Below are 27,990 nucleotides of genomic sequence, written 5' to 3'. Positions count from 1 at the left end.
CATCAATATGGCCGTTTTTAATTCCTAATGAGTTAAACTACCCACGCGTCTCGAGGGGAGGCTGAAACAAAGTGCTACATATTAAATGGCTGCTACATAGTGGACAACGAGGCCCCACGTTAGACAAAAAACACACATATAAAAGGTTTTCCTTTAAATAACATTCAGCAGAAAACGCAAATGTCCACAGGACACATCGAAGGGCCGTTGCAGAAGCAGTTCACTGTCAAATAACTGTCCAGTCGGAGGTGGAATATTAATTTAAGTGTCTGAAATTTGTAAACAGCGTTGTACATTGCATCCTTGTCGTTTTTGCAGCTTTGGAATGACCCTGAAGAATCACCCAGTGGGCCGAGAGCCTAGAAAACAGCGCCCCACTGGCTACAACTGACAAGTAACTGTTGTGCGGTGACATTCTAAAAAACTCTTCGGTAAAACGAGAATTAGTTTCTTAAATCCGAAGCTTTTGACATTCTTTTGAGAGCGTTGAACCCTGTATATGCATCATACAAAGACAAAAATAAGATATGGTCCGTGAATGAATTGGGCTTCTTCTCCGCATTTTAAAAGTGCTGGTACGTCGTCTCAGTGTAGCATCGACTGAAAAAAGTGGTTGGCCAGAAATGTCCTCCCATATATGCTGGTAAAAAGGTAATAAACTTGTTGATAAAAAAGGTGAGCAGGGGAGTGGCACAGAATTTAAATACACCTACTCAACTAAGAATACGACATATATTAGTGTCAATATTAGCCCATAAGCCCCGTTAACACACCCTGATCCTCGCCTCCGTTATTTACTCATTACACATCCAACAGGATAGTTGAGGTCAAGCACTGTGATATTGACTGGCACCACCCTGGGGTAAAAAAGGACACCATGTTACCACAGAAGAGGCGCTTACATCACAATTTTAGGCTTTAAGCTATTTCCCTTCACCGTAGACACCAAAGGTTGGGGTCTGGTCTCTGTAAAAAGGAAAATAAACCCAGGATACGTCTGCAGTCTGAAGACGATTTGTACAAAGATCAAAGCTGAAAGAACTTTGACCGCGGTCAATTTAGAAAACAAGTCCCTGAACTGTGTATTGTTGCGCTCTGAGAAACACAGTGTAGCTTCTGCACAAGGTTGAGCTCAGTGGCTGAAGGACAGGATGATTCCAACCTTTGTGACGCTTCACAGAGAGGTAAACAGAGGGTTAACCTGTGTGATTGGGTTTTGTTTTAAACCTACGTAGCTTATTGACTCGTGTTAAATGACAACGCACTTCCCTGAACGCTGCGTGTGTGTGATGATCGCCACTACTCATCACATATTCCACTTGTGTCCCATAGGTGATACTCTGAAACACTCATTAAACTCTTGCTTGATAAATACACACATAATAGCAATAATAAGCTTAACATTAAGACCGGAAGACCTTCACAGTACATGCTTAGTAGCAAAACACGCGTAAGAAATAAGTAAAAGGAATAAACGTTACAAAGCTTCCTGTAGGGGGGTAAGTTTGAGCTCCCTTCTAGCATATCGGGTTCTTTTGTTGGGGGAGCTTCAGAAGATGGACAGCACGTTCCCGCTGAGGTAATTCAGAAAGCTGCAGACGTGGTTCTTGCAAGCTGACCTGAGGGATCTTGTAAAAAGCAGAGAGTAATTAGCTCATGCTAGGAAGACCTTGCAGGCTTTGGAATTTGAAGTCCCCTGAAACGGCTGGGAGAGGGACCCACAAATGACAGGACTTATTCCACAGCTGGAAAAAACTAAAAGAAAATAAGATTTGTTTGTGATTTACATTGGAATTTTAGGCAAATTGCTGTGGGAAACAACACGTTACTTGCTCTTCAGCTGGGGAGCGGCCAGATGGAGAATAAGGCGCTTTTGCCGACGGTTTGAAACGACGACGTGTTGGGACGGAGAACATAGCTTATTTTCTAACGGGCATGGCCGCGCGGTAGATTATTGTGCTCTGGTGGGACGTGTGTGAGGGTTTCACCATCTTTTGTCGTGACTATGGTACAGTATGTACAGTTGTTCTCAGTTTACATGCAAACGTGGTGCGAGGGCACAGAGCTGGGCTCTTTGTGTGTGTTGTGTGTGACGATGGCGTGATGGACACCTGACACGCTCGTGTGTTCGGTGCGCATGCGGGTTAAGAAAGAAAGCAGGCGGTGACGTAACTGAAGAGTTTATCTCTGCAAAGAGCCCAGACAGGACGCAGGATTGCAGCGGTTGGCTCTGTGAGTGGGCGTGGCCGGGCCAGGGGAGTAATTCTGATTGGTTGTGGCCCTCTGAGCGGCTGGTCCCGGGGAAAGGTTTTGATTGGCAGTTGGTCTGTGGGTGGGGGAGAAGTATTGAGCCTGCTGCGGGCAGCCGTGGCAATGAGTGGGCGAGTCGCAGCCGGCCACGGGCGAGGACGAGAACAGAGGGGACGAGGGGACGGGGGAGGTGGAGAAAGGGCGGTGGAGCGGGGAAGACGCCGGGGACATGAGCGGGCTGGTCTGGAGACGCCACAGAAGCTCCTCGTTGTTGCGGCTCAGCCTCTTCTTCTCGGTGCTCTCCTTCTCCACAGACTCGTGGAGATTAGCGTTCTCCTCCGACAGCTGCCTGCAGGGTGGGGGGGGCAAGTTCACGGTTCCTTTCAGACATCGGACCTTCAGACTGTTGCTAAAGACACACGTCGGCCGTGCTTCGTACCTGGAGATGGAGAGGTTAATCTGGATCCGGGCCAACAGATCTTCGTTCTGCTGCTGCAGAACCTGGACTCGCTCCTCCAGGAACACGTTCTTTTGGGCCTGCTCAAAAGTAAAACACAACCACAGCGCAAAATGTTATTCACTGTTTTATTCACTTTGTGTGTGTGTGTGGGGGGGGGGGGGGGGGGGGGCAGCTTGTTTGAGCCTACCACTTTCTCCAGATCAGAGATCTTCTTCTCTTGCTGGTGTATCTGTTGGTTCTTCATCTCCACGACCTCCTTCAAGCTCTTCAGGTCTTTCTCGATGTGCTGGTACGGAGCCAAAGCTTCCTGTCACAGTCACACACAGACAGCGGAGCAAAGGACTGGGGTTGAGGCACGCTCGCTACAGTAAATCCACCTCTGGGAGCGGCTGTTTTGGAGGGAAACTCACAATTATCTGCTCGTCTGTGCTCCTCCTCAAAGCATCCTCAAAGCGTTTGGCTTTATCCCTCAGACTGTGGTTCTGAAATGTGAGGGTATCAACCTGATCCTGTCAACACAAGATGAGATCAATAAGGGTGCAAAGAGACAAAACTGGATCTTTGGCGGATTCATACCTGCAGAGAGAGTCTCAGTTTGTCAAAATCCTCCTCCAGAAGCAGCTTCTGTTGTTCGTGAGCTTTCCTCAAATCTAAACACAGGACAACAACCTCATGAAGAATAATGATCATAATAACGACACTAGTGGCAGCGTTGCATTATAATACTCTGATCTGAAATCAGACCTCTCATGGTTCGAGCGTGCTCCTCATGCAGCGTTGCCATGGTGATGTTATGCATGTCTCTGAGTTCCTGAACGGCTGCCCGGTGGTGGACCGTCATCTCCTCCACCTAGCATGTCCACAACCACAGAAAATGTTGTCGTTTCTGGTCTGATTTCACACCAAATCCTAAAAACAAGTGACTCCCATGATGCCTTTCTCCAACCTGCTCCTGCTGATGAGTTCTCAGTTCCTCCATCTCTGAACGATGCTCCACTTTCAGGTGTTCTGTCTCCGCCAGGTGACACTTCCTGAGCCCCTCCTCCACAGCTGCAAGCTCCGCCTCCTGCTGCAGCTGCAGCTCCTGGAGCTCGTGGTCGAACGCCGCCTCCAGCGCCGCCTTTTCCTGGACGAGTCTGTCCCAACGCGCTGAGCTGAACTCTGAGTATGAGACAAGGGTGCACATACCTGTGATGACCAGTTTTATCAGAAGGCTTTAATTGAATATGCACGTATTTCAGTGCTAAGAATGTTTGTTCTAGGTTGATTTAACCTTTGGAAGAGTCGCACTCACCCATTTCCTCTCTGATCTCCTGCATCTCTGATGACAGCCTCCTTTCATTTTCTTCTGTAGTTTTATTCTGCAAAAAAACATAAATTTTAGCAGTTAGTTTCAGCAGCACTGCCCTTGATCAATGAGCAACTTTTGTAATTGATGGTCGTTCGTATGTTGAAGCTACAAGCTAGCATGGCCACAAACAAACCTGGGGACTCTTAAATCATATGGTGTTTATTTCTTGACTAAATCTTGACAGTAAAAGCTCTCATTGTTACAGTAAAAGACTGAAATGGTCCTGATGCTGAGTTAGCTTACAGTTGTAGCTTTGGGGGAAAAGGCGCTGTGCTGTTATAATGACCCAGTCAGCGTTCACTAGTCTGCAAACCTGAGTGCTGATCGGTGATCCTGCATACAGTTGTCATTTCTCATTACTTCCAGTAGAGGGAGCTCAACCCTGCGTGGAACCACCCACACTTGGACTCGAGGACAGCAGCACCCAGACATTGACCACAAAGAAGCCAGACAGCCTGACAGCAGAATTACAGCGGTGACACCTTTCAGGCTGAACCGCTCCATCACACAGGCCGAGGAAACTGGAGACCGGTGTCGAAGTGTCCCACTGAACTCTGGAAGACCTCACATATAGCTGCGCATCACGCCGCTCATTCACCGAGCTGGTCTTAAATACTGTATGTCCCTGACCTTGCAGAAAAAGCTCATCCGGGGCAGCTTTAACACATATGCTTCGAGGATGGGGGGGGGTTGTCCTGCATCAGGTTGGTGTAACCTAATTATGATATTCAGGCCGGGTACCTTGAGGCAGTAATGCTGAGTAGTGATAATGAAGGCTTGGAAACCCAAAGATGTCTTCCTCAGTTCTTCTCTCAGCCTTCTCAGCTGCCTCTCTTGCTGCTCACAGCGACCCTGCAGCCTCCGGATCTAAACGGAACAGGACCGTAAAAACACCGCCGTCAACATCAAAACTGGAAAAGGTTGAAGACTCCAGGTTCCTCCAGCAGCCCACCTCTTCCCGGTGCGCCTCCTTTTCCCGCTCCTCCTCCGCTTGCCTCTCCCTTTCTTTCTGCTGATCCTCTTTATTTTGCTCCCTCTGCCGGCTCTCCGGCTGCTCCTGCTGCACCTTAAAGGGGGCCACGCGGCGGGGGGACCCCAGAGGAGCCGACCCTCGCACTGGAGCTGCAGGCCGCTGCACAGTCTGAACTGTAGAAACCAGACAAATAGCGGAAATTCATTGGAAATGATCATGTTAAAGACAGAACTAGTTCCTGTATGTCATAAATCATTCACGTACTGATTCCTAAATCCACTGGGGCCACATTGATCTGTCTACTGTATAAGAAAAGCCATGAGAATTAAATCAGATGAGATTTGACCTGACCTGTTGCTAATGACTGTGTTCACAAGATAAATGATCGTAGGTTAATTGAATCTTTTCCTTGGCCAAAGCCTTGGGGTATTTCCCAGTCTGCTCCCGATGATGGATAATCTCAATTCATGATGAACGCCATCAGAACATGGAGACCCGATGGCGCTGCAGCGGGTGTTTGGGACTGACGTTGGGTCCGGTTATTGACTGATGTGGTTTAAAGACAAACACGCCGGCGGAGCCTGAGGTCGGGCTTTAAATCTGCCCCGTCTCCTCAACCTGAAGATCTACAGCCGCTGCAGCTCCTCATCACCTGCCCTATTCAGGCGTGTTCAAGCATGAGAAGCTGTCTCCATGACGACGTGAGGATGGGGTGCAGGGTCCCAGGAAATGAGCTGAATGTTGGATGGAGGAAAAATGGAGAGAGGACGGCTGTGCTGTGAGCCGCAGACAAATGGAAGAATTTAGCACAGAGGAGGAAGTAATAAAAGGGTAGCTAACGGCTCAGAATGAATGCCTGTGTGTGTGTGTGTGTGTGTATGTGTGTGTGTGTGTGCATGTGTGTGTGTATGCCTGTGTGTGTGTGCATGTGTGTGTGTGTGTGTGCCTGTGTGTGTTCAAACAAAACTGGTGAATGGTGAAATTGCTCGAATTAGCAAAAATATGGAGATTCCTAATAATCCAGGCATCGTCTCCATCGTCTTTGCCTTAAAGGCATCGCAGGATTCCCTGTTGTTTGAAGAGAAGCCCTGTGTTAATTACGTCTCGCTCCTGCAGGCACACACGCCTCTGTGGGTCACACCTGAGAGGTTAAGCAGAGGCGAATGAATACCAAATGGGTTGATGAGGCGGACAGCGACGGCAGCATGCAGATGATAACGGCAGAGGCTGATGAAGACGGAATAATGATGAGAGCAGGGATGAGAAACCAGACGGTAGTGGGATAAAGACCGGGAGACCAGAGAGTGAGTGCACACACACACACACACACCCCGTCTAGCCAACTATGCAATAAGAGAAAGGAAACAGAATTGACGTCTGGAGTACAGAGAAATATTAGGAGGCCCCTGAAATCTAACAGGAAAATACATTTTGTCTGTAATGACCCTGACTCAGCAATATTTGTGTGAAGTGCTGGTGTTCTGTGGACTCACCTGGCGACTGAGGCTTGGGTGGAACCACCGCCAGCCTTTTTGGGGAGGATGGGAGGGAACGTGTGATCTCTGAACTCCGCTGAAGCTCCTTCCTGCCGACTGTTGATCATCAAAAGCACAAGCTAACACACAGCCTTCGTAGCAGCTATTCTCTTTCAACTGCTGTCATTCCCCCCGTTCCATTGCTGATTTCTCCCTCTTTTAACTTTTTTAAGTCTCCTGCTTTCATCTGGGCCTATTCTCCCCCCCTGCTGTGCAGCATAACTGTATCCCACAGGAGACGAGCACAACCACGTTGCTCTCTGAGATGCTTTGCAGTCAGAGGAGACAACGTTTAGGAGCCAAGTTTGGTGAAGTGTGTGGGAGTAAAGTTTGGAACTGAAAACCAGATACATCAGTCAGGGCTCTCAGGATGATAATCGTGCTGAACGTGGACTCGGAGAAGCAGCACTGATGAGATGAGCAGCGAGGACTTGAGAAGAATTGAATTGACCTGTAATGGCAGAAAAGCCTCCTGAACAAACCCCCCAAATGACCTTGGAGAGACGCTTCAGGCCTGCAGAAACAGTGTGTCTGTCTTTGTTTGGCTTCCACCAAACTGATGGAACCAAAATAAGCAGGATCGACCAATCTGCAGCTCCTGAACGTGATCTCCCTCACAATGGGGACAAGGTTGCAGGTTGCAGGTTGCATCACGGCGATGCGGAGGAGGACGGCTTGTCAACTGAGGTGGTTTCATACCTGGATGCACAATAATCATCTCTCACAGACTACTACCCCAAAGATAACACTCTCACGGACAGATTCTGCCTCCAGTGTGCTGATGTCACTCAGAAAATAGTGATTTTTTATGGTGTGAGGTTTCAGAGAAGGAACCCCTCCTCAGGGACAGACTCCAGTCTGAGACATTTTAAACTGGCTCAATATGGACTCATAGAACTCTTCCTGGATCAGATAGTGCTCTCAAACCTTTTATGACCTGTCTGAGGGATAACAGGAGACTTCTGAGGGTCATCCTGAAGGACACTCTCTGGGTAAATGTAAAACAAACATTTGGAAAAAGCAAGAATGGGGCAACTGTGACTGGGGCACCTTTCCAAACAAAGATCTTCTATTGTCTGTATGATAGTTTACTCAGTTCTAAGTTAGTTGCAGCTGACACTTAAGAAAAACACATGACCTAAATCTAGTGAGCCAAAGCTTCCGCTACTAGTACTCATGCCCCAGTGACAGTAAACTGGAGCTTTCTTTATCCGTGCATTATGTATAGCACCATGTATAGAGTCTGGTCCTTCCTCTGCGAGCTTCCTGATGGTCACTGGGGAGTGGGGATGGTGTGTGTGTTCAGGTGGACAATCACAACAGGAAATACATGACCCAGATAAAAAATGCTGTTCATATATAAGTTGGAATCCACTCCTTTCCTCTGTGTTTTATACGAGATTTACAATCAACCTTTCCTCACAGCTCCACTCTGTTCAGGTTCAGCTGAAGAAAATATTAATAATGTTTCCTTTTGATTTCTGAAACTGGGTTCACAATTACTGCGAGTCGATGGCTGTGCTTCTACTCCATCACTCGCCAGTTCAAGGATGTACAGTGAGTGTGAGCGAGTGCTGTGTGACGCTGGAAGGCTCCTGGTGTTAATTTCCACGTGTGAAAACACTGGTGTGAAGATCCATCGCAACACACTTTCCTGGCGTCTCATCCTCACAGGCGTTCTCAGCCGGGAGTCGGTTCTCCGAGCGGAGCAGCAAGCACGCCCACCGCCGCTTTGGGATTTGTCATACTTCCACTTCGATAACTCAAAAGCTCTTCGTTCACGTTTGATGGTGATGGTGAGAAAAACGCTGCCACCAAAGGAGTTAAAGCAGCACTGCGTGGTTTCAGCGTTCTAGCCACACCCACTTCCCACAATGCCGTTCAACAACCCCCAACCCAAGACTGGGTTCAGTCGGGTGCTCCAGTTGGTGTCACCGACATTCATCGGGTCTTTTGTGGTCCATTTCTGAATGAATGATTCATCATCCTCAGCTGACTGCACGTGTGCATCCTACCCTACCTGTGTTCGTATGTCGTGCACTCTTACTGACCTCCGGGGGAGTTTCTGGACTGGGGAGGCAGGAAACGCCGGGGCAGCGCTGGAGTGGAGGGCGGCTGGAGGCTGTAACCTCTCTGGTGGTCCGTCAGTGGTCCAGTGGTCACTCTGTGATGTGGGGCCTCTTCGCTCCCGCTCAGACCTGGAACACAGCGTGGAATCGTGCTTATGGCTCAGTCTGATCTGATGGACTGAAATGTGCACGTGCTCCAGGTCCTCCTGCGTCCTCGTGCTCCAGCAGAACCAAACCGTCCTTCAGCCTGGCTAAATCAATACCCGACAACTGTTTACGCAGTCTCAAGTACTGCGGACATCCTGCTCATCGCAGCGACCCCGATCAATAATGACCCGGCGGCTGCTCGTCTGCGGCTGCTCGTTTGGACAAGTTTGTAAACAATCTTAGACGGATGATTGAGCCACGCGTCGCTCCTCACGGCGCGTCTTTGCCTCAGAGACCCGAAAAGGTGACGAGATAAAGAGACGTTTTGTTTATCTTAATTTTCTTGTGTTAATAAAAAAAGGGGGGGGGGTGTGGACTCAGAGGAGCCTTGGCACGCACACACACACACACACACACACACACAGAAATATAGACGTGCATGGACGTGCATTCGGTGGAGCCTAACACGAGCTCTTTACCTTCATAGCTTCCCATTATTATACTGGTGATTCATGGCTTCGCTCATCCCAGATGGATCCCAGAGCTGATTAGCAAGGCTGTTAATAGAGTTTCCTCCTCGTTACCAAGTCAAGGGCCTGAGCTCTGCATCCTGACCAGGATATGATCTGAGATTGTTGCTGTCAACATGCTGTCTGACGGTAATTTCGATGAATGGAAAATAGGTGCTAATCACACTTAATCACTTGATGTTTACAGGTTAAATGATGGTGTTTTCACTTTTATTTATCTTTTAAATCATCTTTTGTAACCCCAAATCATGGGAATGGTGCTTGGCTTGTACAGGTTGACACGAATCAACTCGGGTTTGAGTGCAGAGAGGGGTTTTCAGCGGCAAAGGGTCAATTAGGAATAAATCCCAGCATGCACAGCGCAGAGAGGGGGTGAATGGCAACTCTGGGTAGAGAGAGGAAGGATGGGAATGATAAAAATGAGGGATGCAGCAGCTCATGAGACAAAGAGGAAAGGGATGAATCTCATTACCGGCAACATCGGTCTGAAATGCAACGCTAATTGACCGAGTGTCAGCGGTGATGGATAACAGAGCAGCAGTTGGAGAGGAGGAAGACAGGACGACTGGCTGCGTGGAGCCGCGATGAAGCAAACAGATTGGGAATTCAATTACAGGGCTGCCGTGGACTCAGGCCGTGCAGATGATGGAGGAAAAATAGCAGCGATATTAAAATGGGACCGTGCAGAAGAAGCAGCTCAGAACCAGACACAGCAGGTTTTTCTGCCTCAGCAGGAACCTATTTTATTGGAGAAGCTTGCAAAAAAAAAAAGAGCTGATTTTTAAAGTGGAGTGTTAGCAGCGCTGGGCAGTTTCTCCACAGTCTGCATATGGCAAGTCGCTCGCACCACCGTAGCAACCTTTCGGTGCCTGTCAGCACCTGAAGGAAACGCTCCTGCTGCCCCCGGGGGCTTGAGCGAGGCGGGCGGTCCCAGCCCGCCGAGCTCGCAGTGATGACAGCTAACGCTCGGCCAAACACGCAGCGGCTTGGAAATACGCCACGTTCTGAACTGAACGTTTAAAAACAGCCGCAGGAAGAAGCTCGAAGCAGGTCAGAGGTCATCAGAAAAGGGCAGAAAGTATCAGGACGGAGCCCTAATGATGCCCTAAATAGGTAGCTGGTCTTTGAATGTTGTAGCTGCTAAGGGATTAGCAAAAGTGATGCTAATAAATATGAAGGTGGAAGACTTTAAGTTGGGATTTTTAGGTGACAAATGTGGCTGAAATGTAAACCTTATCAAACTGAACTTGTAATAGGCCCTTTCAGTTGGACAGGAAGTCCTCACGGACGGACGTCAGGTTCAGTCAGCGTCGTTCCGCAGAAGACCGCCTGTGTAATCACGCTTGCCGTCTGAATGGCTAAGTGCCTGTATCATTGGTCTTGTCAGCTGTCTGAAGATGGATTATGTCTGTCTGTCATCACCTGTCAGTGACAAAGTCTCAGGCAGCATTTAAACTTTGAATTTGTCAGAGTTTGCTTTCTCACCCGGTACACATTTGCATTCGTATCCAGTCATCCTTGTATACAGGCTGGTCGGTGGTGAGTCCTGGGAATACTGTGCGCCTCTGCTAGCAAGTAGCAACGCTCTCCAGAGACGTTACGGTTTCAGCTGACACCAGTTTCCTCCCAGCAAATGAAGGAATAAGTGAATTAGAATTATTTTCCTTGTGGAAGTTGGAGCGCATAAATTATCTTTCCTCACACCCAAAGGGTCTGACGACACAAATCAGTGTCTGCGTGTGTGTGTGTGTAAAGTCAAGGTTAACGCTGCATACATAAGGTGCAAAATAATGGCCCCTCAAAGACCGGGGCGGCGGAATGAGCGACGTGGATGATAAGTCAGAGGCTGACAGCAGCACGCAGACGCCTTCTGACCTCTGTCAGGATCCAGACATCCCATCACAGGTGCAGCTCCGCTCAAACAACACGACAGGGGGAATCTTCTCCTCTTAGCCTGAGTGACGTCCCACTGCCGCTGATCAGAGGTCAAATGGCCGTGTGACTGGGTGACATATGCTGTGGATAAACCCTGGCTGTTGTCCCTGGTTCTGGAGCATGCAGATGGAACATGTTTACATTTATATATGTGAGGAAAAATGAAAAATAACTGGATTTTATATCCACTAACCCTTTTTTAATGCTGTCCCCGACACCTTTATCTGAGCTTTTTTAGATGCTGATGTGCGTTTCGATCTTAATAAAGCAGTTAAGCTCATAAATGTTAGACAAGAAGTACGTTTAGACTTTATCGGTCACTCATGTAGCCGAGCCCGTCGTCGTGCTGCTGCCTCGGTGAGTCCCAGCCGTATATTTTTAATCTCTCCTCAGCCACAGAACGGAAGCCGTATCTAATTGCCCCATCTAATTTGCTGCTCGAGTGTGTGTATCTGTGTGTGTCTGTGCGCGTGCGCACTTGTGAATGCACCATAGAAACCATCTGCTCGCAGCGAGCTAGCATGAGTCACAGAGCCGGTGGGAGCCACGGCCCTCTCCTCCCCACACTGGTCCCTCAGTGCAGCCACACTTCGTTTCCTTCCCTCCCTGCGTTTCCTGCCAATGCAGCACAGCTCACAGAGGACGTTCAGAATGACCAAAAAACAGAAAGAAAGATCACAAACATTGTCCTTCTCTTGGGGTTTGCTCCAATGCCTGTTGCTGCATTAGCCTGATGACAGGAAACAGGCCTGTCCCTGCTAACCTGAGCGGTCTGGAAGGTTCTGAGCAGAACAGCATGACGGAAATCTGTGCTGGTCCTCAACCATTTAGTCCTCGGAGGTCCGGAAGCCAGTGTGGGAGCCTGTTCTCCACTCGAGTGGCTCCCTCAGGTGGAACCTGACCACACTGTGACAACAGACTGCAGATAAATGCAGAGATTTTCTAAATCCAGCTGAGGGACTGGACTTTTAACCCTTGATGTATTTTTGCAGAGTCAGAAGTTTAACGGTCTTAATGCAGATGTCGGAGGTCTTTAGACTCCAGGCCAGGTTCTAAATTCCTGCTCACTCTTTCTGACAGGTTGTGGTCAGTTGTGGCGAGTCCTGATGAATAAAGGCAGCTTCACAAATGCTTCGTGCTGGATGCTGTCAGGTGCCACTTTGGCATAAATTCCTCGAAATGCTCTTTAAAACTGCCTCCCATCACATTCACCGTCCCCGAAACATCCGTCTGGATGTCAGGACTGGTGCCGTATCTCAGTCCACAGACACACACTTGTCAGCCTACAGTGCACACTTTGAAGTACGCACTTCCAGCAATTGCTGCGTTTGCTGCTGGCTGAGGTGAAATGCATCGTGGGATACGTAGCTGTCCCGAGTTCCCGACTGTGCCGTGGGTGGAGCACCTGCACCAGGGGGGTAGGTTGGAGGGTACTTGGTTGCCCGTACAATTGAAATTGTACTTGAGGAAGGTTGGAAAGGAAGCGGAGACGTTGTAGAGCCTCCATCCAGCATCTGTTGACGCCACAAACTGCCCGATTAAGTATTTCACAAACCACTTTATTGATTCCACGGCTCTAAAATCCCAACATCAGTTTTTTCCAAATTGACCGTCCCGACCCTCTGTGATGCTAAATACAAGTGTGGATATTTACAGATCACCCCGCGCTCCCCCGGGGCCCCCGTCCATAATCCCTCCTCTTCAATCTTTGGCCTCCACATAATATACATGCAGATTGCTGCATATTGATCACAGCTGGTTGACAAGCTGTAGGACAGAGGGGGCGTTTACACTCCAGGGACACACCTCTAACCCACTGTACTGGATCCCACCAATCCTCTCCTCCCACTGCTCTATTCCTTAATGATTCCCCGTCTGCATCACCCTGCGCTCTAATGGAGGTGGCGTTCCTCGCTGAGCAACGAAAGGTAGACGAGTCAAGTCCTTCGTGTCAAGATTAAAGATTAAAGACAGAAAACGTTTCCCATTTTGGTCAAGTCCCAATAATAAACGTTCTGAAAGGAGGAAGAATCAGTTTCTGTCTGTCAGTTTGGCAGATAAGAACGTCAGAAACATGGGGAAGATGGAGGGATGGGGAAAGAGAGAGAGAGAGGGAGGGAGAGAGGGGGAGAGAGGGAGAGAGAGAGAGGGAGAGAGAGGGGGGAGAGGGAGAGAGTGAGGGGGAGAGAGGGAGAGAGGGAGAGGGGGGAGAGGGAGAGAGGGAGAGGGGGGAGAGAGAGGGGAGAGGGAGGGAGCGAGGGGGGGAGAGAGAGAGAAAGAGAGAGGGAGGGAGGGAGAGAGGGGGAGAGAGGGAGAGAGAGAAAGAGAGAGGGAGGGAGAGAGAGAGGGGGGAGAGAGAGAGAGGGAGAGAGAGAAAGAGAGAGGGAGGGAGATAGGGGGAGAGAGGGAGAGAGAAAGAGAGAGGGAGGGAGAGAGAGGGGGGAGAGAGGGGGGAGAGAGGGAGTGAGAGGGGGTGAGAGAGAGGTGGGAGAGAGAGAGAAAGAGAGAGGGAGGGAGAGAGGGGGAGAGAGGAGGGAGAGAGGGGGGAGAGAGGGAGAGAGAGAGAGAGGGAAGACAAGACCTCCTGTTGTTGAGTACAGTTTGAGCATGGCTTAAAGGTCACAAGAAGTCCAAAACAGAAAGGAAGTAAACACACACACACACACACACACGCTGTGTCTGCCATTGCTGATTCCCTTTCAACTCTCCGTGGAAGCCTTCTGCTTTTCAAATACGTGCATTTTACTTTCTGATGATGTTCCTCACCGTTTGATTTCGTGCACGAGTTTTCTGACGTAAGTGACATCATAACGCCGCCGTAGCCGAGAGGCTTAAAAACGTTCGTGGCGGCGGCGTCCTGCAGCGCTACGCTATTGTGGATGTGTGTAACAGAAGTCATTCAGTGGGAATGGAAATAAACGGATTAGCTGAGGAGAATTCTCAGCTGGAATGTGACTGATTGTGTGTTAGCATAAGATTCAAGTCACCATTTAGAGCAGAGCGCTCAGGCCTCAGCGAAATTAAAAAAATATCATCTGCTTCATTTTCAGTGGTGAAATCAAGAATCCCGAAATGATAACACCATTAACATCAACTCTAACATTATAGCACCTTTCAGCTGCTGTAGTTTACAGGAAAACAACCGCTCTGCTTTCTTTCCTAAACTACCGCAGCCGAAAGGTGCCTGATGCCCTACATAGCGTCTTTTTAACCAATGAAAGGAGGGATGGGAAAAATGGATGTAAAAGGGGGAGAAGAGGGAATAAGCGATGACATAACAGGGGGTCTGATGTGCACCAAAGCAGAGGTGCCTACGTCAGCTGTAACTGGGAGAGGCAGAGCGAGCGTTGCTTATGTAGGTCACATTAGACACATGCAGCTAACTAACCAACCAGCCCAACCGGCTGAAGGTGAATCCGCCACTTGATGTGAACCTCCAGCTTCCCGTGACTGGGAACATCCCGGAGGTGCAGGTTAGCATCACACCGATCGGTAATTTTTAAATGTTTCCTAAATGTTCGCGTTCACTGATGTAAAGAATAATTGAGCCTGAATCATAACTCACTGGGAATCCTTTCACTACCCACATTGTTCGTGAGTTGGAAACATTCCTTATGCACATTCCCTGTTGTTGGTCTTGACCTGGAGCGGGAAGAACCTGGGTGGAGCTCAGGAAAAGACAATGAATGCACCATAATGAATGTGGGGGGGGGGGGGGGGGGGGGGTTGATTATGAATTCATGAAAGAGGTTTTCTAATAAACCGGTGCTGGTGATAATTGCACCACTGGGATGAACAAATTGAAGTACACTTCCGAAAAAAAGGAAGAGTTGAGAGTAAGAAACTCACGGTGGGCCGTCCTGCAGGGGTCGCTGTGGGTGCTGTCGGCGGAGTGTGCCGAGGTGACGGAGGACACGCTGGAGCTCCGGACGAAGCCGAAGGCCGCGAGGCGACCTGCTGCAACACGACTTGTGAAGCCCGGAGGACGCAGGCCCGACTGGCTGGCAGCTTTGGGAAGCAGAGACCGGGAAGGTGCCACCTGGGGCTGGGTGGGTGCTGCTGCCCCTGGAGCAGGAGCAGCATGGTGGGTGAAGACCTCATCTGTGAGAGGAGGATTTATTCATTACTGTGGGTACACCTGGAGCTTCTTTAGCTGACAGTGAATCCACAGGAGGACACATCCTAGATCATCTGTTGTTAACTCATTAACTTACTCACACGCCACCCGAATGCCACACGCTTCATGATCTTTGTTATTTCCCCTCTAACTCCTGCATCATTTAAGCTTTTGGTGTGTAATGTGTCATGTTTGACTGCAGTCCGGCCCAGAAATGTAAACCACCATGACTAGATGCTCCTTTTGACTCGGGTTTGCTGACTGGAAACGAGGCTGCCAATTTGTCTAATGCCAGAACACACTGTGTTCCAGGATAATACACGACCTGATGTTTGTAATTATGAACATAATACAAAGTCTAGAAGGGTTAAAATGACAAAATAAAAGGACTGTTTTTCATTGAGAAGGGGAGAAGGAGTCCAGATAGGATAGAGTGGTAATCAAAGTTCTGTTTGGAGGCAACTGTTAGCAAGGGGAACAAAGCCTCCCCCCTCCTGATATGAGGGTTCCAACAGCAAAACAGAAATGTTCAGGCACGAAGAACCCAGCCTGCACACACACATCTGTGCAGTAAATGATGGGAAAATCCCCAGACCCCGCAGAGAAGACCCATCTTTGCTGCTCCTGCTTCCAGCACAAGGTTTGGACCCTGGGCAGCGGAGGAGAATAATACCCTGCTGGCTGCAGAGATAAGGCGGGAAGCCTAATTTTGCCTTTCCCTTCTGTCACCGCTGTCTCCTCCATTGGAGACAAAGCTACCAGAGGAGAAAAACAAGCTCAGGGAGAGAGAAACAAGTGAGTATTGCCTCTCCCACTTCCCTCCAAGCACCATCAGCCCTGCAATTCCCTCTCATCACTTATCATCTATTCTCAATGCCCACCTCATGCCGCGTGGCCTGTTCATTACACTGAAGCGTCCCCCCTCTGGAGTCAGAAGGTCATGGTCATTATAGATAAATGCCCTCATTTCCATCCTGCCCGCTCTCCTCTATTTATGTGCTCTGAACGATGGAGGAGATAAGTGGACTGAACGGGCACTTGTGCTGCATCCTCGGCAGTCACCGGGCGAGAGGTGGGATTACAGGTCACCTGTCCTCCCCAACGAAAGTGACCAAAATAAGATCGAAATGTTGTCTTTGATGTTAACCCCCCCCACCCCACCCCCAGTGATTTCACAGCATGTGGTGGATTCAGACAACCTGGCTTTGTCCCTTGTCTGAGCATTGAGTAAATGTTCACCAGTGACGCTTCGCTAATTGTGAGGGGAGCCTTAATGCCGATGTCGTCTCCTTTAAGTGGATCTTCCTCATTACCATAACAACAGATAGTGTAAAATCTACACAGCCATAATTAGTGTGTGAGTACATTTACACTCAAATAATAGCTATACAGCTGGATTTATTTAATATGCACAACGGAGATAGACGAGTTAATATTATTCGAAAATAAGTCATGCTAGCGCTATGTATGGCTCGTACTGTGTTTCCGACTGAAATAAAAACAGCAGAAATCCTTTATTTGCGCTGATTACGCCAGAACAGACTTAATCCTGACCAGTGCTGCATGTAGCCTAACTGGTGTTTATTTGTGTGTGGCGCCATACAACCACGAAGAGACTGCCGTTACTTAAGAGTTAATTGCTTAGCACTTCAAAAGGCCGTAGCTCCCAGAGGGCCGAGCGGCACAGGGACGGCATACATATGTATTAATAGGGATTATGATAAGGAGGCCTGGCCATCATAACACTGTGAGGGGGTGTGAATATGGGAGTTTGTATATGTGACTGCGCACATGTGCATGTCTGGCGTTTTTGATTTACTTTCTTTTGGCCTGGGTTATCACACCCAGGGAGAGAGAGGACAGATCAAATATTCATGGAAGTGACAAACGGCAAAGCCTTCCAGCAGCGTTGATGGGGGGGGGGGGAGGATTTCATACTTCAATGTTCCATCTGAGCTGCAACACAAGCCCGACCTCAGCTGTCTGTGATGGGGTCTGAATCATCGGAATTAGGAATTCACGGAGCGTGCAGAGAAAGACAGAGTTGGGTTTTATTTCTTTATTTATTGATGTTGTTTTGTAGACAGCAGCCTTCTGGAGCACCGAGCATCCCATCAGAATAGTGAAAATCAGCCAAAATTAATCTCAAAGACCACATTTTAATGAGCTGCCTTTATCTCATGCCAAGTGTGTGTGTGTGTGTGTGTGTGTGTGTGTGTGTGTGTGTGTGTGTGTGTGTGTGTGTCAGGGTAGAGCAGTTCCATCTCACTGCGACGGTGCTACAAGGGCACAGACATCTCTTTTCTATTACACATGCAAAATGCACAAATTCAGCCACACACTGCGGCTAGAAATGACGCCATCATGCTAATAAAAGTCGCGCTGGGCGACGACGACATGATGAACTTTTTCTTTTACCTGTGTTCTCTTCGTTTTTCTGACAGGTTGCCTGCCTGACAGGTTGGGCCGGCTGGCTAAAGACCGCTGTCGACTTGAGACCTTGACTGGGCCCTCTGCCCTTATTGGCTGACCCCAACGTTGTCCTGGTGACAGCTCCGAGGCCGAGACGCAGACCTCTTCCGGAGCGCAGGAGACTGCCACTCCCCCCACCCTGAGCGGCCCCTCGGGTCTGCAGTGGTTCCTCACTGGTGCGCTCTTTGAAACTGGATGATCTTCCCACCTAGGAATCGAGACGGTGGTTAATGAATGCTAGCTTACGGCACAAATCGATGCAGGTGCACAACAATATTTATTCTATTCTTTCGCGTGAAAAGCTGAACTTCTCCAAACTCCACAGTCTTTCCTGAAATCAAACATCCATCACCATCTACTGGGGTTTTCTGCTGATGTTGCAGAGAGAGAACAAAATATACAGCTCTGATCGATTACAGATGATTGAATTGTGAATATTGATACGAGGCTGTGATGTGGAAACAAATAAGATTCTCTTATGCTGGTTCTAATAGGCGCCACTACAATTGACCTAATTTTAGCAGTATGGTAAATTTGGCGAATGCTTGTCCTCAAACCCCTTTTCAAGAATCTTCAGTGGCTGATGGGGGACAAAGTCAATTTTTTCCCCCACAGCTTTCAAATCAGAGCTTTGGTTTTTTTGTGATGGATTACAAAGTAATGTGAAGTACGTTTCTTACAGCTAAGTGGTTTAAAAACAGTGACTTGTTTGCTGAGGTAATCATAAAAGATAATCATATAAATATATGCATATGTACACTCACCTCTGATGGTGCTCCATAGAAGGTGTCTGCCTTGCTGCCCAGTTTTGGAGGAGCTGTGTGGCTGTGTGTGTGTGCAGGAGGAACGGTGTGTGTGTGGCCAGATGGTCTGATGGTCCTGTTCAGGATTCCAGGAGGTAAAATATTGGCCTGCATCTCGTGGCGGTACCTATCATACAGTAGGTTGGAGGCACTGAGTACTGGGGTTCCTCTCGTTTCGGAGCTAGGCTTGGGTGGCTCTTTAGGGTTTTCTTTAGGACACATTCCTGATTGGTGACCGTGTGCGGAGAGCCGGGTTGGCAGAGAGGATACCTGATAGGGTCCATCGGAAGCCTGGGGTGTAAACTGAGGATTCTTTCTGACACAAGTGATGATTTTAGGTCGAACTCCTTTAGGTTTGAGTTTAGGGGATGGGGAGCTCTCTTTGGGGCTGGATGTGTGGGTGAAGCTCTGCTGGTTAGTTGGAGGCGCTTTGGGGATTCCACTTGTGCTTATACAGGTTTTGAGTGGTGGTCTAATGCTACTGTTGCCATTACCCTGGGCTGATGTGGGTACAGCAGGACTGTAACCTGATGGCACATATCTACCCACTCCAGAGACATTCCTGGATACGAGGTACATGGTTGGCTGCCGGCGTGGCGAACCCTGGGGTGTCCTGAGAGGAGAGTGCGGAGGAGTAGAGCACCTGGAGTCAATGCCTGTCCTGTTGGGACTGGAGCAATTCCTTCTGTAGGTGAACTGGGTTTGTGGTCTCTTCTCTCCTGCTGAGGGATCAGATGGACTTGAGTTACACCTTGGGCCTGGACCCAGTGGTTTTTCAGCTGCTGGCACTTCTTTCTGGCTGGCTTTTGAGACTCCGGAGAAGTGGTAGAGGGCAGACAAATCTGAAGGCTCCCGTAAGGATGATTTCATAATTTTTTTGTTAGACCCATTCATGTGTGACTCTGCAGATTTGAAGGGAGGAGGTTGCCTTGTCTCAACTTGATGAGGACTGGCCTCTTCCAAGCTCCGTGCTCTTCCCATCTCTGTCTGACAGAGTGGTCTGACGAGCTGTTGCCGCCTTGGTGGTATAGGGCGCTCCTCAAATCCAGTCTTCCTTCTTTGACCCAGTCCTGCTTCAAAAGATGGTCTGTTTCTTTCTTGACTTCCCTCTGGTCTCTGAGTGTGAGCAAGGATCTGAGGTTGTTTCTCCTGTGGGAGTGGTTGTGGGGAGCCCTGGGTGGCTTCTACAGTGGCAGACTGTCTACTGGTCTGGGCTGAGGTATAGCTGCCTGTAGGAGCGTAAGGTTTGATCTTGGACACAGGGTAGACTGACTGTGTCCCTCCGGTATTATCCAGAGCACTGGCCAGGCTCCCACTGAGGGAAACAGCTGACAGACTGGAGACAAACACATTTGTCTCTGATTTGGACTCCTTTAATCCCCCCTTCCGTTTCTCCCTGTCTCCTTCTCGGCCCGACCTTGTGTCCGTTCTCTCTGTATCCAGATCTTCTGCACTACGATAAGCTGCCCTCTTCTGCACCCCTCTGCTACTCTCCATTCTGCCCTCCACGCTGTTGCTGTCATTGTCATTCCTCCTCATGCCGACAGAAACAGAGCTGGCAGTTGAGCTAGAGGATATGGACATGGGACCCTCATCTTTTCCATCCCTTAGACTCCCACCTTCATCGTCGTCCTCATTCTCTCCATCCTGACTCCCGCTCCTCAGAAATGTATGTATCTCCTGACTCTCCAAAAGGTTGAACTCTCTGACATCAGGCTCCATGCATTGCTGCTCAGAGCCCCAGAACAACAACTTATCAGAGGATTCACTCTGGGAGACCAAAGGAGGGATGGAGCTTGTGTTGTACCCCGTGTCCTCGACTAATGCTTTTCCCGTTCGGTTGGAAATGGAGGACAGTCGATTGGCATTATCATCCCCGGACTGGGGAAAACAAATCTGGGTTTTGTTTACAACCTTTTCTCCCCTTTTCTCAACACTAATCTTTAATTCCTGGAAACCACTTGAGATATTCATGTTGGCCTGATTCCTCTGATGCACTAGACAACCCCTTCAGGGTACTGAGGCCATGTAAGGACTTCCAAGTATCTTTTTTTCCTCTGTCTGGCCTCCTAAAGTTCTGCGCGCCGACAATCTTCTGCTTATTTGTTTGAGCGATGGAAGGTTATCTCATGGCACATTTTTCTCTACAGCTCGGCACCTGTCCAAGCAGACTTTCCTAGAAGACAAGAAGGACATAGAGAAATGTAACTGCAGTCTTCTGCCCTTTTTACCACCACACAACAACCGACGACGACACAACTTTAACTTAATGGCTCAAACCATTTTACTGAGTGTAAACACAGTCATAAATTAGAAACAGCTGCAAATGTCAAATTGTGTTTACTCGAAGGGATCCAGAGAAATCGGAGGACAGCTGCCTGGAGGAATCGCTCTGGGGATGAGTGACAAAAAGGGAGGAAAGAGAAAGATGGATAGGTGAGAACTAGATGACAATGACACCTTTTTCCACCCTCCAAGAGTCACACAGCGAAAAGACAAATTCTCTGTTACTCCACCATCTCTGTGTGCACTTTTTTCAATATGCGTGTTTTTGTTGCATTAACGGCTGAGAAAAGATTGATGGATGTTGTAACAGGCTGTGTAAACACACCAACCGAGGGAGCTAAATCCATAGTGCTGCTCTCAACACTACAGGAGGGTTAACACTGCTCTCTCAACAGGCCCGCTAGAACCGGGCCATATGGCTGATTAAAGCAATGATGGGACTTGCTCACACACGCCCAGAAGCAGTTAAACCAGATTCAACCTAGAATAATTTCCCTTTATTAATAATCTAGTCGGGTACATGTTCCGTACAGATGTTCATGCTAGTCTTCCAATCAAATATGTATTTTTAAAGCACAGCACTGAAAACCTCGGCAGGTTCCATGAGCTCCAATAGAGCTTCTCACGCCCCGTTACTGCATGTGCATGGTGAGGAGGCAGGTGCTCTTCTCCATCAGCAAACAGAGTGAATCTGTTCGGATGCCAGTTCTCGCTGCCTTTGGCAAGTCCGACCAAATGTTCCGAGAACATCGAAGGGCTTGAAAGACGTACGGGCACATGGATTTTTCAGAAAATTAACATGTCGAACAAGCACATATCTGTAATCTCCGCAACCTTCATGTCAGTTATTGTGGTAGATAATCTGATAAATATCCGGCTGTGTCTCACATGCAAACGCCGTAAATATTTACCCTTAATTAACGCTACAATTAGAGACGTGCGTCTGCAGGATTGATGGGGGCAGGGAAGGAGAGCGAAGGGGTGGGGAGGTGAGACAGAGAAATGGAGGGTGGCACATTGATTATGGCACCGATGCAGCAGAGCTGAAGACAGCAGGCTTGAGAAGCCCAACGCTAAACTCACGACGGCTGAACCACAATCAGACCACATCACCGCACACACCTCGCGCTCTGCAAGAACCCCCAAACACAACCAGACAAAGGACAAGAACACCAGTCTGACGCTGAATAAGAAGAAAAACCCATAGTGAGGATGAAAGGCATTACAAAGCAGCTCTATCCAGCGATGTTCCCGAACGCCCGCGTTTGAGGAATTTTGACGGATTCCCCCCACTACTGGAGATATTCTTAGATGCTGGAGGTAAACAAGATCACATGACTGCGTGGATGAAACGCGGCTAATGTTAGCAAGAGGCTGATATGATGTTTCCTTTGATTGGGACATGAATTATACAGCTGCCAGTGGAAAACAAACCTTTGATCACCTGCAGATAGTGGACCAAGTTTCTTTCGTGCCAATGCCGAGACCTGATAAACGCGATGAGTAAAATACGCTGATCTGTGTGTTTTAATGTTTTAAGGGAATTCAGAAAGGAGAAGTCACATGATGCATTTAGAGGAATTCTGGATCAAATTATGGTTGTTTTGTGGTTTAAGCTGCCTCCCAGGGAGGCCCCACAGGTTGAGACAAAGGAGGAGAATAGGCCCTCTTGGGAAAACACAAAACCCAAGAATAAAGGTACAGCTACAGTTGTCATGGCAATGCCATGGAAAAGGAAGGGGGGGGGGGGGGGCATGCCCTGAAAATTCAATTAGTTCACCCCTGCCAATATATTGATATTCTATGCAAATATAAATAAGCAGGATTAATACACCCCACGATAAACGATAGCTGAGGTAATGATGTTTTTAAGTATCCTTCACGGATCATTAGTGAGGGATAATTAATATTCTATTACATAGTATGCAATTCGGTTTCACGCGGTGTCACCCCAAGACTTTGGATTTTGCATTTGTTTTCACGTAATAAACGGTTATTATGCTGCAAGGTTGTGACAAATGTCACTCAGATTCTTGGTAGCAAGAAAAAAACTGAATTGTTTCCACAATATTGACTCTGTAATGCAGCCGATGTACGAGATACCCACAATATCTCTGTAATCAAATACGTGGTACGTCTACGTGGTGAGGTCAGGGCGGGATGATGGGATGTGAGGGCGGGATGATGGGATGTGAGACACGACTGTCTTATTCCACTGCTTTCTTTTGGGTTTGTTTCATTGTGTGGGTGAAAGACGCAGACAGACAGCAGGTGGGAGATCTGAGATCAGGATGCAACTGTGGTTGTCTAACAAAATGGACAGGTTTATGTAAACTGAACCTTTAATGTCTGAGTTTTACAGCTTCTCTGAATAGTTGCTGTGCTTAAAGAAGCAGAACGAAGAGAGATAGAAAATGCTTTATTATAAACAGATGAGCGCTAATTGCTCTCGTTAATGAACCTGGCAACACGGTCTATTTTCATTCCACAAAGGTCTGAAGATAGAAAATCTCATAATAATTAGCCTGGGGGTTGAATAGAGAGTCTCTGCTTCTCTCTGAGGAACCGCAGGAAAGTTAATAGTTGGGCAACGGAGGAGAACAAAAGATGATGCGAGGAGACCCAAAGAGAGACGATTTTACTGCATCGTCTGATTAAACTCTGTAAATGTCTGTAAAATTCGACATAAATTCTAAAGAATGGGGCTAAAAAAAAGCAGGTGAGACGACGTTGCCTCACGTTGGAGAGCAAAAACCTGAAAACCTTATTGTGACTCTTTGAAAATGAAGGTTTTTTTATCCAAAATTTCCTTCTGTGGCTTAACTAACTGGAGACAAATCATGTCTCCTAACACAACGCAAACACGGCGCCTACACATTACAACACAGGCTGCCCAGACGTGCATTATCGACGTGCACGCACACCTTCTCTCCGTCTTTGTTGTCGTTCCGGCGGCCTATGTGGCTGTTACAGAAGCCATTTGTCTCTGGCACTTTGCTTTATTCCTCTCCTCCCCCCACCAGATAGCAGACAGGTTTTATACCCCTTGAGTCCCAGGAGGACCCCCCCCCCCCCCCAACAACACACACACACACACACATTCCACGTGCACCTTCTTCTTTGCCACTGCAGAGATACGAATTCTAACCGAAACAGAGGCGAGAGAGACAGAGGGGGGGGGGCAGATGGACGGAGTGCTGACATGTGCATAACTGTAATTTATGATTCCAGAACGGGAGAACATGACGTAATTAGATTTGGGGCAGGATTTACAATGCTACAGAGCAGAAGACGAGTCCTCTAATGCAGCTATGTAATTAAGCTCTAATGGCATCATCCTCGTGCACGTTCCCAGGGCTGGGTTGTCCTGGTTGGTTGAGGAATTCTGGAAGTGTGAAGGCGTGAACGTTTCCCCTCCACAGAACTGCAGTCAGGAAGAAGTAGGTGTTGGATACAGCATCCTCTGAAATGATATGCGTCCCCTCACACTTCCACTCTGAGACAAACACCCAGCAGGCTGCAGCTTAGTGTGAAAGGGTGTTCGGAGCAGAGCTGAGCATCGCTCATCCGGCCCTTCTCCTCCCATCTCTGTCAGCAACAAAACAGACAGAAATAGCAACGGAATCAGCTAAAAGCTCCATTCTTTCAGCAGACACAATAGGCGCGATTTCCACGCCATCATTTGACTAAACTGCGCGAGTGCTGCACAGTTGACGTCCTTTTGTTCCACGCTTCACGGCTATCGGCACAACTTATCTGCTTCATAGCAACAAAGCTTCCCTGACAGATGCATAGCCTCTAGAAATGCTCAATACGGCGTCGTCTCCACCAGTCCCCTCTTCTGTGCCTTTCACTTACCCCCCCCCGTCTGTCCCTCCCTCCTTCTACCTTGATAATACGGAGTTAATGAGAGTGGGGAGATGTGATCAATCCCATTTTCATCTGCCAAGCAATCCCCCCTTCTCTGTCTCCCTCTCCTCCGTAGTTCTTTCTTTTGGGAGCCCAGAGGGACTCATTCTGGATTGGAAGGGGGACTGTAACAGGATTCCTCAAAGATCTTGGGTCATAGCTCAAATGACAAAATAAGATCATCTACAATAAAAGCTGATTCCTGCCCTAATAAGAATCGCCCCGCGTTTGCTACCTGCAGCCAAGGAGATGGGAAACCTCAAAAACCAGTAAGAGGATTACGTATCTGCTGAAGTGAAATGAAGAAATGAGTTTGCACCGTTCAAAAGGAAAAGCGTGTACAAGATCCGCACCATCCTTTGCTTTGCTGCTGATGGAGTTCAGGAAAATCTAACAGGCTCCTTCTCTTCGGCCTGGTCCTGCAGCGGCGTGCAGCTTCAGAAATGAAAAAGGGGGGGTGAGGGTGGCTGACGCAGAGAAATGGGAGACAAATGTGTGGGAAATTAAAAAAGGGGATGAACAAATGGTGAGGAACTGGTAGGGAGATTAATATAATTAGGAAAAAAAGAGCATCAGTGGGAGACACGTCAAAAAAAAGGAGGCCAGACATGTGTTTTGGTAATTCTCCGCGTCTCGCAGATAAAACACACAGAGGCAGACGGAGGGCGGCGTGAAGGCAGAGGAAAAGCTGCGCGTCTGTCCACACTGCTGGCTGCCGGCACTGCATTGTTATTAGCAGAGCCCCTCCGCCCACCCACCACCCTCGCGCCTGTCGCAGGGAAAAACGTTAACTCTTGCGTGGCTGGGGGACGTGGTGGTGGTGGGGGGGGGGGACAAAGAGGAGGCGAAGAATTGAAATTCAAAGCTGCTGCAGACGTAAACGTTCCCCCTCCGACGTAAAGCAGCCAGAAACGAGATGACGGAAACATGGTGGAAACATGGCCGGGATGAGCAACGCCACGCGGGGCTGGAGAGGTCTGGCTGTGCCTGCACGTCTGAGCGTGCACGTGCTCCACCTCGGGGGGCGTGTAGAGGAGGGAGGAATCAGCAAGAGGTTAGCGGGGAGCAGAGGACGCTGACGGCGGCGATGTGTGCGACGAGGAGTCGAGCAGAGTAGATGTTCGGCTCGGAGGTCGGCCATGAGAAATGAAAAAGGCCACGAAGGTTTGTGCGACTTTTTAAGGTCGTTAAATTTAGCCCCCACATAACGACACACACACGTGATGAGGGCTGCAGCGTTCTCAGTAAAACAACTGTTAATCAGCAAAGCCACAGTGCACAACAAAGCAAGTGTGTGGGTGTGTGTGTGTGTGTGTGTGTGTGTGTGTGTGTGTGTGAGTGTGTGTGTGTGTCTCACTGTCCTGCCTGTGACTGCAGGGGAGGAGGAGCTACAGCGATCTCGTCGCCACCTTCCAAACAAAAGACAGCATGAGCGTGTGTGTCGGTGTGGATGTGGAGACTGTTCATTCACCCACCATTCATGCACGCGCTCACGTGCGCTTCACACTCACAAGTCAACACGATGGTCTCTCAGTACTTTGCCTGTTTTTGTCCGGCTGTGAGTGCGCTCGACACGCTCTGACCCTCCTCTGGCACCCTCTGCACTGATCATCCTCCTCTGCACTATTAAATGACCTTGAAGGTTGTGACACACACTCACCTACATATATGAGCATAAACACACACACACAGAAGCCCAAGCACACACACACACACACACACACACACACACACACACACACACACACACACACCACATCACCCTGGCAGAGATGTGTCGCATTGATTGCTGCTCAGACGTTGCTGAGGTCAGACGCGATGAATCAATCAAACACACACATCAGCAATGGCTGCCACGGTAGCGTGTGTGTGTGTGTGTGTGTGTGTGTGTGTGTGTGTGTGTGTGCGCGTCACTACGCCACTGCTCTGATTTTAGCTCTGCACCTCTTGCATCAACGGGTGGGATTGCAAAGGTTTGGGGGAGAATGAACTTTTAGATCCATTTTTTTTTTTTATCTCCATGAAAGTTCCAGACTGTTTAAGAGCAGGAAGCAGGTTAGAGGAGGAACGGGAGGAACCCGAACGCCTCGGGCCTCAAGGACGGCCTGGTTGAGCGGCACCCGAGTGTGAAAGACGACCCGCTCAATCTGCTCACCTTTGTTTGATTCATCAGTTCCTGCCTCCCTTCCCCTCCCTGCCCCCAACAGACCCAGAGGTGAGGCCGAGGACGGGGGGGGGGCTGTTGCAGGGGCGAGCACATGCGGCACAGGTGATGTGTTTTAAGTGTGTGGCCGCAGCACAAAGCAGCCTCCTCCATGTCTAATGTTCAGTGACCCATTCAGGACATCACATTTGACATCATGGTACTGCTATTAACCCCCCCTTCCCCCCCAAAAAAACCCAAACAAACAATAAAAGAGGATTACAAGTTCGGGACACTTCCCGATTACAGGAATGTTAGTTTGAACGCAGCATGCGTGCCTTCGCTGTCACCCCCCAGTCCAGTGGATCAGAGCCAGAGCAGCTCCAAAGCCTGGATAATCTATTTCTGGTCATTAACATCACCCACAGAGACCTGACCTGCTCCATCCATCACCGACCCTCTCGCCACCGTCCGACACTCAACTTTGTTTTCATCCCCCCCCCCCTCAGATATGAGGCGACAAATTGCACCAAAAACAAAAACACAACAACCCAAATTCTGCATCGCAAGGTTGCTAAACGATCAATTCTAATTTTTCCCCCCAGGAGAGAATCACATCGGCACCGAGGAAAAGGCGACCAAACCAAAACAGAGACACTTGTTTGAGAAGCTGCGCCGCAAAAACGCGGACGCGCCGCGTTTGGTTGCGCGTCTTACCTGCGGGTGGTTCTGATGCTGCTTAATCATGTGGCTGCAAAACAAGCGCGCGCCTCCTTCTCTTCTCCCGTCTGTCTGACTGGCACAAGCAGCGCGAGGCGAGAGAGGGAGCGAGGGATGATGCGGAGAGGAGGTGGAGGAGGAGGAGGAGGAGGAGCGGGAGCGGTGCTGATGTTGCGGACGACACCTGGCGCAGAGTCCCGGGCTTCTCCCCACGCGCACAGCGCCCTCTGCAGGACCGTGAGTGGAATCAGCCGGCACTTCAGAGGCGAAACACGGAACAAATAATAGAA

The 27,990-nt window shown here is 48.9% G+C and overlaps 1 protein-coding gene across 2 annotated transcripts; it reads right to left on the bottom strand.

The window, feature by feature from the left end:
• Nucleotides 1-1,782: 1,782 nt before the first annotated feature.
• On the bottom strand, nt 1,783-27,845 carry mtus2a (microtubule associated tumor suppressor candidate 2a). Of its 2 annotated transcripts, none has more exons than XM_029848086.1 (16): nt 27,698-27,845; nt 18,604-20,818; nt 17,786-18,047; nt 15,100-15,351; nt 8,621-8,767; nt 6,528-6,626; nt 5,014-5,207; nt 4,803-4,928; nt 4,005-4,071; nt 3,657-3,871; nt 3,455-3,560; nt 3,287-3,360; nt 3,121-3,219; nt 2,898-3,017; nt 2,690-2,790; nt 1,783-2,599 (listed from the first exon to the last, which is right to left on the bottom strand). In XM_029848086.1, exons 2-16 carry the CDS (start codon nt 20,614-20,616, stop codon nt 2,182-2,184), a joined length of 4,293 nt encoding a protein of 1,430 aa, XP_029703946.1. In that variant the 5' UTR covers nt 20,617-20,818; nt 27,698-27,845; the 3' UTR covers nt 1,783-2,181. The 2 variants fall into 2 exon arrangements, with proteins under 2 accessions (XP_029703946.1, XP_029703947.1); XM_029848087.1 differs by having other exon boundaries at nt 2,690-2,787.
• Nucleotides 27,846-27,990: the final 145 nt, after the last annotated feature.

This window comes from Takifugu rubripes, chromosome 15, assembly GCF_901000725.2.
Source record: "Takifugu rubripes chromosome 15, fTakRub1.2, whole genome shotgun sequence".
Taxonomy (NCBI): Eukaryota; Metazoa; Chordata; class Actinopteri; order Tetraodontiformes; family Tetraodontidae; genus Takifugu; species Takifugu rubripes.
This window is presented reverse-complemented; position numbering and strand designations above follow the sequence as displayed.